Source organism: Bos javanicus, chromosome 2 (assembly GCF_032452875.1).
Source record: "Bos javanicus breed banteng chromosome 2, ARS-OSU_banteng_1.0, whole genome shotgun sequence".
Lineage (NCBI taxonomy): Eukaryota > Metazoa > Chordata > Mammalia > Artiodactyla > Bovidae > Bos > Bos javanicus.
In genome coordinates, this window is record NC_083869.1 from 89,971,860 (window position 1) to 89,985,328 (window position 13,469).

The window sequence follows — 13,469 nt, forward strand, 5'->3', positions numbered from 1 at the left end:
ATTTACACCATGCTCCTGTTTGGCAACAATGAAATGCGTTCACCGAATTTCCACAACCCTTACCCCATACCCCCAATCCCCACACCATCCTGCCCAATTCCCTCACTGAGACTGCTGCCAGTTACCATTTATCACTGTGCTTATGTGGTTATTTTTTCTTATGTTAAGCCCACTTCCCTTATTTATATTGCCTGCCTTCTAGACATTTGAATTCTGGGAATAGTTTAGAGACGATGACAGGAATCATCAGAAATTCTTCCCAAATCATAGAGTTGGGAACATATTGAAAAATAGGGGAGTAGAGACACATATAAGAGAGAAAAGGTTTGGGGGATCAATTCAACAAATTATCATTCTTGCTAGTGAAATGTCTGGGGGACAAAAGGCACACCCCAAAATATTGTCAACATTTAATAGAAAGAAGTTCTTCAGGTAAGTGTCTTTGGTAATGAAATATGTAAAGGTGGAAGAGAAAATAGTACAAAGCCTAGAGACCCTCAGCTCTAGGTATAGAGACAATTACTTTTCAATGAAGAGTCATGAATGTCTATGTAATTGAGTTGAGAATTCAAACATTCTCAGTCACTCAGAAGAAAACAAATTGTGAAAAGTCACAAGTAGAATCAAGGCAAGGCCAAAAGCTAAACTCACCATATGCATTTCTCAAGAAAACCTCACAGGAGTTCTTAAGCCTACCAAAGATGGTTCTAACATCTTTGGTTCCTAACATCTTTGGTCACAGAGACCAACTCTTCTTCTCATGATTCTTGTGTTTCGTTGCCACCATCTTCTAAAGTGTCAGAATTATGCTCATAAATAGTAACAGAGGTAGATCTCCCAAACCGTTCATCATAAATTTCTTCATTTTTGGCAATTATCTTTTGCCTATAAAGAGAAGATTTATAGAGGTAAAGGGTAGAAAGGGATACAAGACATTTGGGAAGCAGAGAAATGTAGTTTTGTTCCTTCACTAGTTGGGAGTGGTCTCTTTCAATATTTGCAGTGATTTTGAATTTAGGGAGACATGAAATTTGGATTACCAAATTCCCATATGAAGAATTTATGACAAAATTAACACAGTGAACAATTTCCCTTTGTTAAGTATTGACCAAAAGTTACTTCAGTGATTTAAGATGTATCTTCAGGTAACAGTATAATTTCTGACCTGAGGTTGATTTTCACAGGAACCAAATGTGGCTGCATCTAAAGGTAAACTATTGACACCTGAGTCCCATGTAAAAAAAAAAAAAACACCAATAGAAGACTCTTTAATGGGCTTCCCTGATAGCTCAGTTGGTAAAGAATCCACCGGTAATGTGGGAGACCTGAGTTCAATCACTGGGTTGGGAAGATCCCCTGGAGAAAGGAAAAGCTACCCACTCCAGTATTCTAGCCTGGAGAATTCCATGGACTGTACAGTCCATGGGGTCATAACGAGTCAGACACGACTGAGCGACTTTATTCTTCTTCATTAAATAGAGTAGAGAGGCCAGAAGGGGGAGCTCTCATGCCCTGAGATGGTAGCAGAGCCCCAAAGGAAGAAAGACTCCTCTTGTTTCCTAGGAAGAACTCAGGCAAAGAAAAGTCATGGACTCTGTTTACTATGCTGCTGCTGCTGCTAAGTCGCTTCAGTCATGTCTGACTCTGTGCGACCCCACAGACGGCAGCCCACCAGGCTCCCCTGTCCCCGGGATTCTCCAGGCAAGAACACTGGAGTGGAGTGCCATTGCCTTCTCCATGTGTTTGCTATAGCCCTCCCCTATTACTTTTTCCCCTCTATAAAAGCATTCTTCTTCCCTTGCTATGTGGGACCTTGCACATGGCTTGCCATATTTCCGTTCAGTTCACTTCAGTTGCTCATTCATATCTGACTCTTTGTGATCCATGGACTGCAGCACTCCAGGCTTCCCTGTCCATCACCAACTCCCAGAGCTTACTCAAACTCATGTCCATCGAGTCCGTGATGCCGTCCAACCATCTCATCCTCTGTCATCCCCTCCTCCTCCCGCCTTCAATCTTTCCCAGCATCGGGGTCTTTTCCAATGAGTCAGTTCTTCACATCAGGTGGCCAAAGTATTGAAGTTTCAGTGTCAGCATCAGTCCTTCCAATGAATATTCAGGACTGATTTCCTTTAGGATTGACTGACTGGTTGGATCTCCTTGCAGTCCAAGGGCATTTCAAGAGTCTTCTCCAACACCACAGTTCAAAAGCATCAACTCTTCAGCTCTCATCTTTCTCTATAGTCCACCTCTCACATCCATACATGACTACTGGAAAAAACATAGCTTTGACTAGACGGACCTTTGTTGGCAAAGTAATGTCTCTGCTTTTTTTTTTTTTTCCAGTTCCTCACAACTGATTTTATTAGCCAACATATACCAAAGATGGGCGGCAAAAGATGTGTCATTTTTGCAGTTTTCTTTCACCACTGGAGCCCTGTGCTGTTGTCGACCATAGTTTTCTAGTCTTTTGATTAAGCCTTGCCTGTCGTGTGCTGCTGTAACATCAAAGTAACTGCTTTGCACCCTGTCACCTCCTCTGGCAGGCAGCCATCCTGGTCTTGGAGCGTGGGGTCAGCCCCGGACTGGAGCAGCAGCTCCACAATGTCCAAAAACTTACAGGCAGCAGCATAATGTAGAGCTGTTTGACTTTCATTGTCCTGACAGCTAATATCAGCTCTATATTGTAGCAAGACTGACTAGTTCCTTATGTCCTCGATCATAAGACCAGTGGAGTAGAGTTCTGCCCTCTTCATCTTTCATATTCACATCCATGTTTTTTGTTTTGATGACTTTGGTTATATGGTCAATGTTGTTTTCCCTGCAGTAATCAAATATGTCTTTATCTTCTTCCCTGATGATTTCTTCGTGATACAGAGAACTAACAACTGGCCCACCAAAACCCGTATTTGCTTCTTTTCCTTTCTTCTCTGAGGATTCCAACTTGGATCTAATTTTTTAACTACAGCAATATATTCCTGCATTGCTTGGCTGGAACACCAAGTGCTTTCCATGCTTCCCATTTTTGCTTTCCTTCAAAGTCAAAGAAGCTTGGTTTAGGTGTATTGCAATTTCCAACTTGTACCTGCTTGTACCTGGCATACAGATACAAGAGCTGCTCCCTGCTAGCCACTTGCACCAGGCCTTGGAGCTGTGCTGCAGCCTTCTCAAACAGCTCTGCCAGGCTCCTGGATGCCTCGATCTCTGGGCTCTGGAGGGATTCCACATCCCTGGAGTCATCCCCCGAGTTCAGCTCTCCACCACTGTCGCCCGTGGTGGCCCCCGAGGGCAGGAATGACAAGGCCATGAGTCCGCCTGTCTTCTTTGGACGGACCGGGTGTGACACCGGCGTGGGAGCCTGGCCCACCAGTCCCGAGCTCAAGTTGCACCCAAGCTCACCTAACCCTCGCTTAACTCAGCCTCGCTCCCTCTATCCCCCTGGTCTCCCTGGGTGTGCAGGGAGGGTCCCACCACCCTCTGCTGCTCTCCCCCACTGCCCGGTCTCTTTTGGCTTCCCCAGGCTAACAGGGAGCTCGGGGTAGCCCAGATCGCTCTCGTGGCGCGGGGGTCTGTGAGCAACACAACCAGGGGGCCTGGAACAAGGCTTGTCTCTGCTTTTTAATATGCTGTCTAGGAGAAGGCAATGGCACCCCACTCCAGTACTCTTGCCTGGAAAATCCCATGGATGGAGGAGCCTGGTAGGCTGTAATCCATGGGGTTGCTAAGAGTCGGACACGACTGAGCGACTTCACTTTCACTTTTCACTTTCATGCATTGGAGAAGGAAATGGCAACCCACTCCACTGTTCTTGCCTGGAGAATCCCAGGGACGGGGGAGCCTGGTAGGCTACCGTCTATGGGGTCGCACAGAGTCGGACACCTGTGAAGCAACTTAGCAGCAGTAGCAGCAGATTGGTTATAGCTTTTCTTCCAAGGAACAAGCGTCTTGTAATTTCATGGCTGCTGTCGCCAACCGCAGTGATTTTGGAGCCCCCCAAAATAAAGTCTCTCACTGTTTCCATTGTTTCCCCATCTATTTGCAATGAAGTGATGGGACCAGATGCCATGATCTTAGTTTTCTGAATGTTGAGTTGTAAGCCAGCTTTTTCACTCTCCTCTTTCACTTTCATCAAGAGGCTCTTTAGTTCTTCACTTTCTGCCATAAGGGTGGTGTCATCTGCATATCTGAGGCAGGTCAGGTGGTCTGGTATTCCCACCTCTTGAAGAATTTTCCACAGTTTGTTGCGATCCACATAGTCAAAGGCTTTGGCATAGTCAATAAAGCAGAAGTAGAGGTTTTTCTAGGCTCTTGCTTTTTCAGTGATTCAGTGGATGTTGGCAATTTGATCTCTGGTTCCTCTGTCTTTTCTAAATCCAGCCTGAACATCTGGAAGTTCACAGTTGTTGAACAGTACATGTTGTCATGGACTGTTGAAGCCTGGCTTGGAGAATTTTGAGCATTACTTTGCTAGCATGTGAGATGAGTGCAATTGTGTGGTAGTTTGAACATTGCTTGGCATTTCCTTTCTTTGGGACTGGAATGAAAACTGACCTTTTCCAGTCCTATTGCCACTGCTGAGTTTTCCAAATTAGCTGTCATATTGAGTGTAGCGCCTTTACAGCATCAACTTTTAGGATTTGAAATAGCTCAACTGGAATCCCATTATCTCCACTAGCTTTGTTCATAGTGATGCTTCCTAAGGCCCACTTGACTTCGCATTCAAGAATGTCTGGCTCTAGGTGAGTGATCACACCATCGTGGTTATCTGGGTCATGAAGATCTTTTTTGTATAGTCCTTCTATGTATTCTTGCCACCTCTTCTTAATATCTTCTGCTTCTGTTAGGTCCATACCATTTCTGTCCTTTATTGTGCCCATCTTTGTTTGAAATGTTCCCTTGGTGTCTCTAATTTTAAAGAAATCTCTAGTCTTTCCCATTCTATTGTTTTCCTCTGTTTCTTTGCATTGATCACTGATGAAGGCTTCTTATCTCTTCTTGCTATTCTTTGGAACTCTGCATTCAGATGTTTATATCTTTCCCTTTCTCCTTTGCCTTTCACTTCTCTTCTTTTCTCAACTATTTGTAAGGTCTCCTCAGACAAACATTTTGCCTTTTTGCATTTCTTTTTCTTGGGGATGGTCTTGATTACTGCCTCCTGTACAATATCATAAATCTCTGTCCATAGTTCTTCAGGCACTCTGTCTATCAGATCCAATCCTTAGAATCTATTTCTCATATCTACTGTATAATCATAAGGAATTTGATTTAGCTCATACCTGAATGGTCTAGTGGTTTTCCCTATTTTATTCAATTTAAGTCTGAATTAGGCAATAAGGAATTTATGATCTGAGCCACAGTCAGCTCCTGGTCTTGTTTTTGCTGACTATATAGAGCTTCTCCATCTTTGGCTACAAAGAATATAATCAGTCTGATCTTGGTATTGACCATCTGGTGATATCCACGTGTATACCATGTTTGTAGACCCCAAATTGAAATTCTTTGGTGATTCCAAATAAACCCATCATTGCTGGAGAATAACTGGCAGTCTATTTGTTTTATGTCAACATTTGGTGGCCAATACAGGGACCAAAGATGATCCTCAATGGCTCTGGGACTGGTGAGCAGACAGGTGTGGTGCTCACAATTGAGCCCACTGAGTTCACTGTTTTTCTCAATGACCCTGGGGTTTGAAGGTATATCTTTCTCCTGGATCTGAACCCATGCACTCTTTGCACTTGAAGCTCTCTGACTTTATTCAGAATCTACTTTAAGGTTTTGTGTTCTGGTTAAGGCCTTGTTCTGTTTGTGAGTGCTCATTTGGCACTTTGGTCTGATTTTGTGATTATACTCCTTCAACTAAAGCTAGCTGAGAAGCTGTCAGCCCATTCCTTTGGGAACAGGAGCTGCTTCACTGAAGCTGAAGCTGTTGGCCCCTTCCTTTGGAACATGGGCTGTTTCCTGGAAACTGGCTGAAAACCCTCTGGACTGGCTACTTTGGGATCAAGCTGTTTCATTAGAACTGGCTGGTATTAGCTGGTAGGCTGTTTGAGCTGAAAGCTGTTTGAATTGAGCTGTTTGAGCTGTCAGTTATTTGAAAATTATTCTTTTATTCCAGAGAGAAACCTCTGAGAAAGGGGACCCCTGTTACCTAGATATTTTGAAATCCCAATCCCAGGGATTCCAACCAGTTTTATGTTTAGAAACTGTGGTCCTCAAAACAAAACAAAAAACTGTGGTCCTTCCTCATGTGCATTTCTAGCTAAATGGACTAGTCCAAATCAAAGGCAAGTTAGGATCTCAACGGCCATTATGGGGAGCTTTTGAAAACTCCAAACTTAATTTTCTTAAAACCAAATTAGACCACAATAGTTCAAAAATTTCCAGAACTGAGTGGAATGCTTATTTTGAACCTGATGAATGTCATGACTCTAAAATTGTCTCTCTGCAGAAATAAGATTTTTAAGGTTAACTGAGGCAAATAATTAAAGAAAGATAAAAGGGCTGCTGAAGCTTCTGGCTTGTTTTCTTGGCCTCTTTGTCTCAGGCTCCATCTCTGTTTCCATCTTGAGTCTCTTCTTTGGCTCTTCGTGACCAGACTGCCTCTGGCACCATCTCCCTCCTTCCCTCCTATGCTGCTTACACTTCTTTTATATCCTTTGTTCCCCTACAGTAATTCCTTTACTGAACTTTCCCTTCTTTCTGAAATTCTCCCCACTCCCTCTTCCTCTGAACTTGTCAGAACCTGTCCTTCTAAAATTAAGCAGTCTGAGAATCCAAATCCTTAATTTCTCATACTCCTTGGACTAAAGCTGAACTGTGAGCCATAAAGATTCAGAGTAACCAAAGAGCTTCACAGATTTGCTTAGGAGTTTACTATAGTCATTCAAACTTACTGACCTTGTTTTTCTAACTTATATAGTTCATATATATGCTTGTTGGTGAAGACCAGTCACAGTATTGGATGAAACCTGCTAATTAAGAAAATCCTAACAGATCTCAAAAATTACAACCAGGAGACCTACTAACTTATATGGCTTGAGCAACTGCTAGATGACTTCATCCCATGATTCCTAGGGCTTTTCCAAAGCCTGTTGATTAGAAGAAAATTCAGGCTTGCACATAAAAATGTAACAAACCTGTTCATGACAAATTACAATTGACTTCAGATTGTTTTTAAAGAAAATTCTTGTCTTCCTAAAGAGTTTGATTCTACCCAGGAAGCTTTTAACTCTACTTATTAATGGGCTGAACTGAAATCTTCCCCTGCTAAAAGGACCCAACAGAATGGTAAATTTACATCCACTCCAGATTTAGTTCATCTGGCAAATCAGCTCTCTGACACTCATGGATGAGTCACCCATAAAGAAGACCACCAAAATTCTTATCTTCAATTTCACAAATTAAATTTCCTAAGCCAGACCAGAATCCTCCTAGTTTCTCCTGTTATTGCAAGGACATTGGAAAAGAGATTTTACAGAGTCTAGCACTTCAGGTTGCTTCAGCTCTCTTAACCAGCCTTTCCAACATCCTTTCAATTCTCAGTGATAGGGCTCCAAGGAACTCCAGGGCTCTTCCCAATCCTCCCTCCCAACTGCTTTGAAGAAACTTTTCTCCAAGTTGGGAATGAATCTCTTTCAGTCCTAAAAGACATCAGAGCCACATTCTCAGTGCTCAGCCCCACTACAATAAAGCAGCCCTCGCCTCAGAGTTCTAAAACACTTCAAAGAGTGGGGATCTCTAATGAGCCACAAGAGGGTCCTGTCTCTGCACTTACTTCCTTTTGTTTAGGTCCTTTGAGACACACATCCCTTTCTCCTTAGTTCTCCCATCTCTACCCATTTATTAAGCTGAGACTTCTTAGATATGTTTCTTGCTGGAATTTCTTTCTCCCTATATAAAATAATTCTAGAATTTGACTACAATCATCAAAACAACCAACTAGGTGAATTAAAAGGCCCTGTGACATCTTTTATTTGCTCCATCTGTCATGGACCTAAAACTTATTCTGGAAACATTGATCATCTGTCCCTCCTGAATCAACTACTATCTTCCTTATGGGCAAACTCTCCAACTGATACTGGAAAAATTCACAGTGCACTTGCCATCAAGATATTCAAATAGATCCCTCAGAACCTCTTTCTGCTAAGCTAAGTCACTTCAGTCGTGTCCGACTCTGTGCGACCCCATAGACGGCAGCCCACCAGGCTTCCCCGTCCCTGGGATTCTCCAGGCAAGAACACTGGAGTAGGTTGCCATTTCCTTCTCCAGTGCATGAAAGTGAAAAGTGAAAGTGAAGTCGCTCAGTCGTGTCCGACTCTTAGCGACCCCATGGACTGCAGCCCACCAGGCTCCTCTGTCCATGGGATTCTCCAGGCAAAGGTACTGGAGTGGAGTGCCATTGCCTTCTCTAGAAAGAGGTTCTGCTAGAACCTCTTTCTAGCATTTATTAATACCCCATAAGTAAAGAAGGCCTTCAAGGCATAAAGCCCTTAATAGAAAATCACAAGGCTCAAGGCCATGGATTTAAAAATAATTCTGTCATAAAACTGAATAAACCCAGAGAGTCTCAGGTAAACCTCATGTATTATTTTGCATTAAAAACTAACATAGGAAAGGGAGAGGAGTCTCCCAACATCACTTTAAAAGTGTTGACCTCAGAAGGTAACTTCTGTGGCCAGCAAATATCCCCCTCCTGACAGTGCCTGTGCCTTGACTTCATGAGGGAATACCTAGGTTCATTTCCACCCATTCCTCACCCATCACCACACAACATGTGGAATCACAGTCCCCTGATCAGGGATTGATCCCAGGCCCCCTGCAGTGGAAGCACAGAGTCGTAACCACTGGGCTGCCAGGGAATTCCTGTTATCGCTTTCTGAAGATAATTCAGCCACGTCTTTCTGAGCAGCATCATTCATACCTTAGATGAATGTTTTCTTCTGTCAGATTGTGTATGGTGTACTTAAACTTGTCTTCAGCTTCAGTAAGCTTGATCTGGAGTGTTTTCTCCAGAGTTGCTACCACAGCTTTCTGAAAGACAGGTACATTTTAATAGCCATCTTTCCTAAATTAGAGTCACCCAGGGCAGAGCTACATGGCAGGGGGTTCCTCCCTCCAGCTCCCATCCCCACTCCAGCCAAGATTCACCTCTCTCTGGAGTTCCATCTGGGTTTGGTAGAGGGTTGTGTTAAGTGATTCTAGGATAAGAGCTTGAGCATACAACTCTTCCTCTATGACCTGGGTAAGAAGAAATTGTTTCAGGACATTGCACTGATGTCTACGCATTTATCCCCTCATTCAGGACATTTGGATTAGAATGTGAAAGCATCAACTTTAGCCACTCCTTCTCCTGCTCTGTTACTATGCCCTGTTCATTCTACCCCTCTATGTCTCACTAGTCTATACCCCTCTCAACAGCCTCACTGGTACAGCCCTCACCAGAGCTCACATGGGTTGTCAAAACAGCTATCAATTATCCATTCATTAAACAAGGGTTTATTAAATATCCAGTATGAATTCCAACTACATGACTGTCTAGAAAATGCAAAACCATAGAGACAGTAAAAAGACCAGTGGTTGCCAGGAGTTAGGAAGGGAAGCAAGGAATGAATAGGAGGATGGAGGATTTTTAGGGCAGAGACACCATTCTGTATGATGCTGCAGTGGAGGCTGCGTGGCATGATGCATGTGACGAAACCTATGGGATGCAAACAGGCATGCCAACCCCGTATGCCAGCTGCTGTACTGTACTGCATGCTTCTGAAGGTACTGTGCTGTAAGATTAAACATGTTTTCTTTATTTTTTGTGTTTGCTTGTTTTTTATGCACATATTATTTGTATGAAAGGTATTACAAACCTATTAGAATACAGTCCTATATAGTCGATTGTGTTAGTTGGGTACTTAAGTTAACTTTGTTGGACTTTTGAATATACTCTCAGAATGGAACTTATTCATATGTAGGGACTTACTGTACAACACAAAGAAGGAATGCTAAGGTAAATTGGATTTTAGTTAATAATGATGTATTGATATGGATTCATCAAGGAGCTTCCCAGTAGCTCAGTTGTAAAGAATCTGCCTGCCAATGCAGGAGATGTGGGTTCTATCCCTGGGTCAGGAAGAGCCCCTAGAAAAGGAATGACAACCCACTCCAGTATTCTTGCCTTGGAAATCCCATGGAAATGGAAGCCTGGTGGGCTACTGTCCACGGGGTCCCCAAAGAGTCAGACGTGACTGAGAATGCATGCACCATCACTTTTATTGCAATGGCATTGGGCAAAGCACTGTACCAGGTCATTTGGCGTTCTTTCATTGAAGTATTTATTTAAAAATGAACAAAATTAATTTATTTATTCTTTTAAAAATTTGCAGTTTACTGGATGTCTGTGATATGGTAGGCACCATTCTAGGAACTGAGGATTAGTGGCAAGGAAAGCACCAGACAAAAATCCCTCCCTTCACTGAGCTTATCAGGTTGAATGATTATAAGTCAGTGTAGAAACATAAAGTGTTAGGCAGGTTGTTGAGCCTTTAAGTAGAGCAGGCTCTGAGAAGTTGGCATTTGGAGAAAGACTGGGAGGAGGTAGGGAAGTGAGCTGTGTGGATATCTGGTAAAGAGCTTTCTAACAAGGGAAAAGATGGAGTGCAAAGACCCTGAAGTGGGAGAAATCTGGCCTGTTAAGAAACAGTATGCAGTCCAGTGTCACTGGAGCTACATGATGGCGAGAAGGAACAGAGGGAGACGAGGCAAGGGGAAAGAGCCACCAGCAGGCAGAACAGTCCCTAGCCCAAAACAGGACCGGGGAAATTCATGTTTCCACCATGCATGTATGTTAGTCGCTTCAGTCGTGTCCAACTCTTTGCAACCCCATACACTGTAGCCTGCCACGCTCCAGCCAGAATATAAAAACCCTGTTAATACACAGAGATTACTCAGCAGTGGGAGAAAACTAGCCCTAGATCAAGACTGCTGTAATTTTGCCTAAGAAAGCTTAAAAACCAAGGCTTGAAAAATCAAACTGTTTCCAAGTAACTTCTTTTTTCCAAAAAAAAAGGTTTTGTGTGTGTGTGTGTGTGTTTTAGTTTTTATTGTTTATTCAGCTGTGCTGGGCCTTTGTTGCTGCAAGGAGGCTTTCTCTAGTTGCAGCGAGTGGCGGCTACTCTCTAGCTGCTGTGCGTGGACTTCTCATTGCGGTGGCTTCTCTTGTTTTGGAGCACGGGTTCTGGGGCTCATAGGCTTTAGTAGTTGTGACATGTGGGCTCAGTAGTTGTTGGCTCCTGAGCTCTAGGGCACAAGCTCAGTAGTTGTGGTACATGGGCTTAGTTGTCCCCTGGCATGTGAGATCTTCCTGGGTAAGGGATTGAACTCCTGTCCTCTGCATTGGCAGACAGATTCTTTACCACTGAGCCACCAGGGAAGCCCATTTCCAAGTAACTTTACTGAATCCCAGAACAAAGGTTAATGATATTTAAAGAAGTACAAAAGTATTCAGCACCTAGTAAGGTAAAGGTCACAAAGGCTGGCATCCAATAAAAAAACCACCAGACATGCAAATAAGCAAGAAAATATGACCATGCATCAGGAGCAAAATAAATTAATTGAAATGGACCCAGAAATGACACAGTGATAGAATTAGTAGTCAAGCTCATTAAAGCCATTCTTACAACACACTGAGTCTACATCATACCAAAGTCCACCCGTTTACCTTGTAGGACATTATGACTGCTTGCCCAACAAAGCTGATGTCTTGCCTGGGCTCTACAATGTCATGCCATGCTTTCAGAATAGCTAATCTTTTCCCAAACAGGTCCATTCTGAATCCAAATTAAATTCACAGTGGAAGAAGAACCACAAGGCAGTTTGGGGGTTTGAACAATTTCCCTTCTGATACCTCCTTTATGGAAGCGCTATAATCTGTTCCAGAAAAAAAGTTCCTAGAGAGGCTGTAAGGGTGAGGTAAATACACTCAGAGTTTTAAGGAAAGACTTGAACTCACAGTTCCCAAGAGGCAGTATTGTAGTTTTCAGGGTCTCTAAATGGAAGAATCTGGCATTTTACTGTTTAAGGCCCATTTGTTGTTAGAGCCTTAAGAGAAGTGCAAGGCATTTAACACTGAAGATCTCACAGTATATTGTTCATGTATTTGTTCAGATCTGGCTCTAAAAAGACAGCAATGGCTTTCTTTTTTCAGAGAGTTCTAAAATCCTTTTTGACAGTGAATCCAGCAAACTCAGCTTTGTGTGTATGTGTGCTAAGTTGCTTCAGTCGTGTCTGACTCTTCATGACCCCAAGGACTGTAGCCGGCCAGGCTCTTCGGTCCATGGGATTTTCCAGGCAAGAATACTGGAGTGCGTTGTCATTTCCTCCTCCAGGGGATCTTCCTGACCCAGAGATTGAACCCGTGACTCCTGCGGCTCCTGAACTGCAGGCAGATTCTTTACTGCTGAGCCACTGGGGAAGCCCTAACTCAGCTTTAGCTCTTTTGTTTTTCAATGGTTTGGGGAAAATTATCATAGATTCCATTTTATTGAGAATGTATCATTTTAGCAATGTATTTGTTAGAGGCTAATTCCACAGGAAAAATGAAAAAGCTTACCTCTTTTGTCTTTCTAAGCTCCTCTAATTGCAAGGTATCCCTTTCATGTTGTTTTAAGAGCTCCTAAAAAGAATTTTATTTAGAAAAGGTCAGCAACTGGGGTTCTGGCACTTCTTTCAGAAAATTAAGAAAGCCAGAATATGATTCAGGAATGCAATATTCACAAAAGTTCAGATGTTGCTTTAATAAAGCACACATTACAAAGTAGTGACATGACATGTTGAAGTTAAATGATGAAAATCTTACTCCTTCTCAACCTTAGTGTATCAAGAAGTATTAAAAGCAATCATATTTTCATTAAAGAGTTTTCTTTTGTTAGGGTACAGATTTAATGCTGTTAAATATCCAATTCTCCACAGACCGAGCTTTACATTCATTGCAATCCCACTTAAAATACCACTAGGCTTTCTTGACAAGATAATTATAAAATTTATATAGAAATTCAAAGGCTGAAGAAGAACCAAAATAACCTTGAAAAGCAAGAGCAAAGTTGGAAGATTTTTTTTTCTCCCTGATTTCAAGCTACAGAAATTAAGACATTGTTTTGTTGGCCTAAATATAGACAGATAGTTGAATGGAACAGAATGGAGAGAGTTTGCCCCTTACTCCCTCAAATACAACAAAGACATCAAGGTAACTTAATGGAGAAAGGGAGATTTTTTTCACCAAATCATTCTGAAACAATGAATATAAATATGGAAAAAATGACCTAAGACCTTTAATATAAAAAAACATTATTCAAAATGGATCACAGAATCATAAATGCTAAACTTATGAAACTTTTTAAAAACTAGAATATCTTCATGTTCTTGGAATAGGCAACAGTTTCAGAGGTGACAAAAAGCTATTACCATACAAGGAAAAAGTCGAT

The 13,469-nt window shown here is 42.3% G+C and overlaps 1 protein-coding gene and 1 pseudogene across 2 annotated transcripts in view; both read right to left on the reverse strand.

Annotated features, from left to right (window-relative positions):
- FLACC1 (flagellum associated containing coiled-coil domains 1) overlaps positions 1–13,469 on the reverse strand; it is a 53,095-nt gene that overhangs the window by 14,340 nt on the left and 25,286 nt on the right. Inside the window, exons 12-15 of one of the 2 annotated variants that reach the window (XM_061381591.1) lie at positions 12,599–12,661; positions 9,148–9,237; positions 8,921–9,030; positions 399–885 (exon numbers count right to left, since the gene is read on the reverse strand). In XM_061381591.1, coding sequence (XP_061237575.1) covers positions 759–885; positions 8,921–9,030; positions 9,148–9,237; positions 12,599–12,661 — 390 coding nt within the window. In that variant the 3' untranslated portion in view covers positions 399–758. Of the gene's footprint in view, positions 1–398; positions 886–8,920; positions 9,031–9,147; positions 9,238–12,598; positions 12,662–13,469 lie in introns of those variants that run through there. The other variant, XM_061381600.1, reaches the window with a different exon arrangement.
- LOC133227144 (acyl-CoA-binding domain-containing protein 6-like) lies at positions 1,241–8,914 on the reverse strand (annotated as a pseudogene).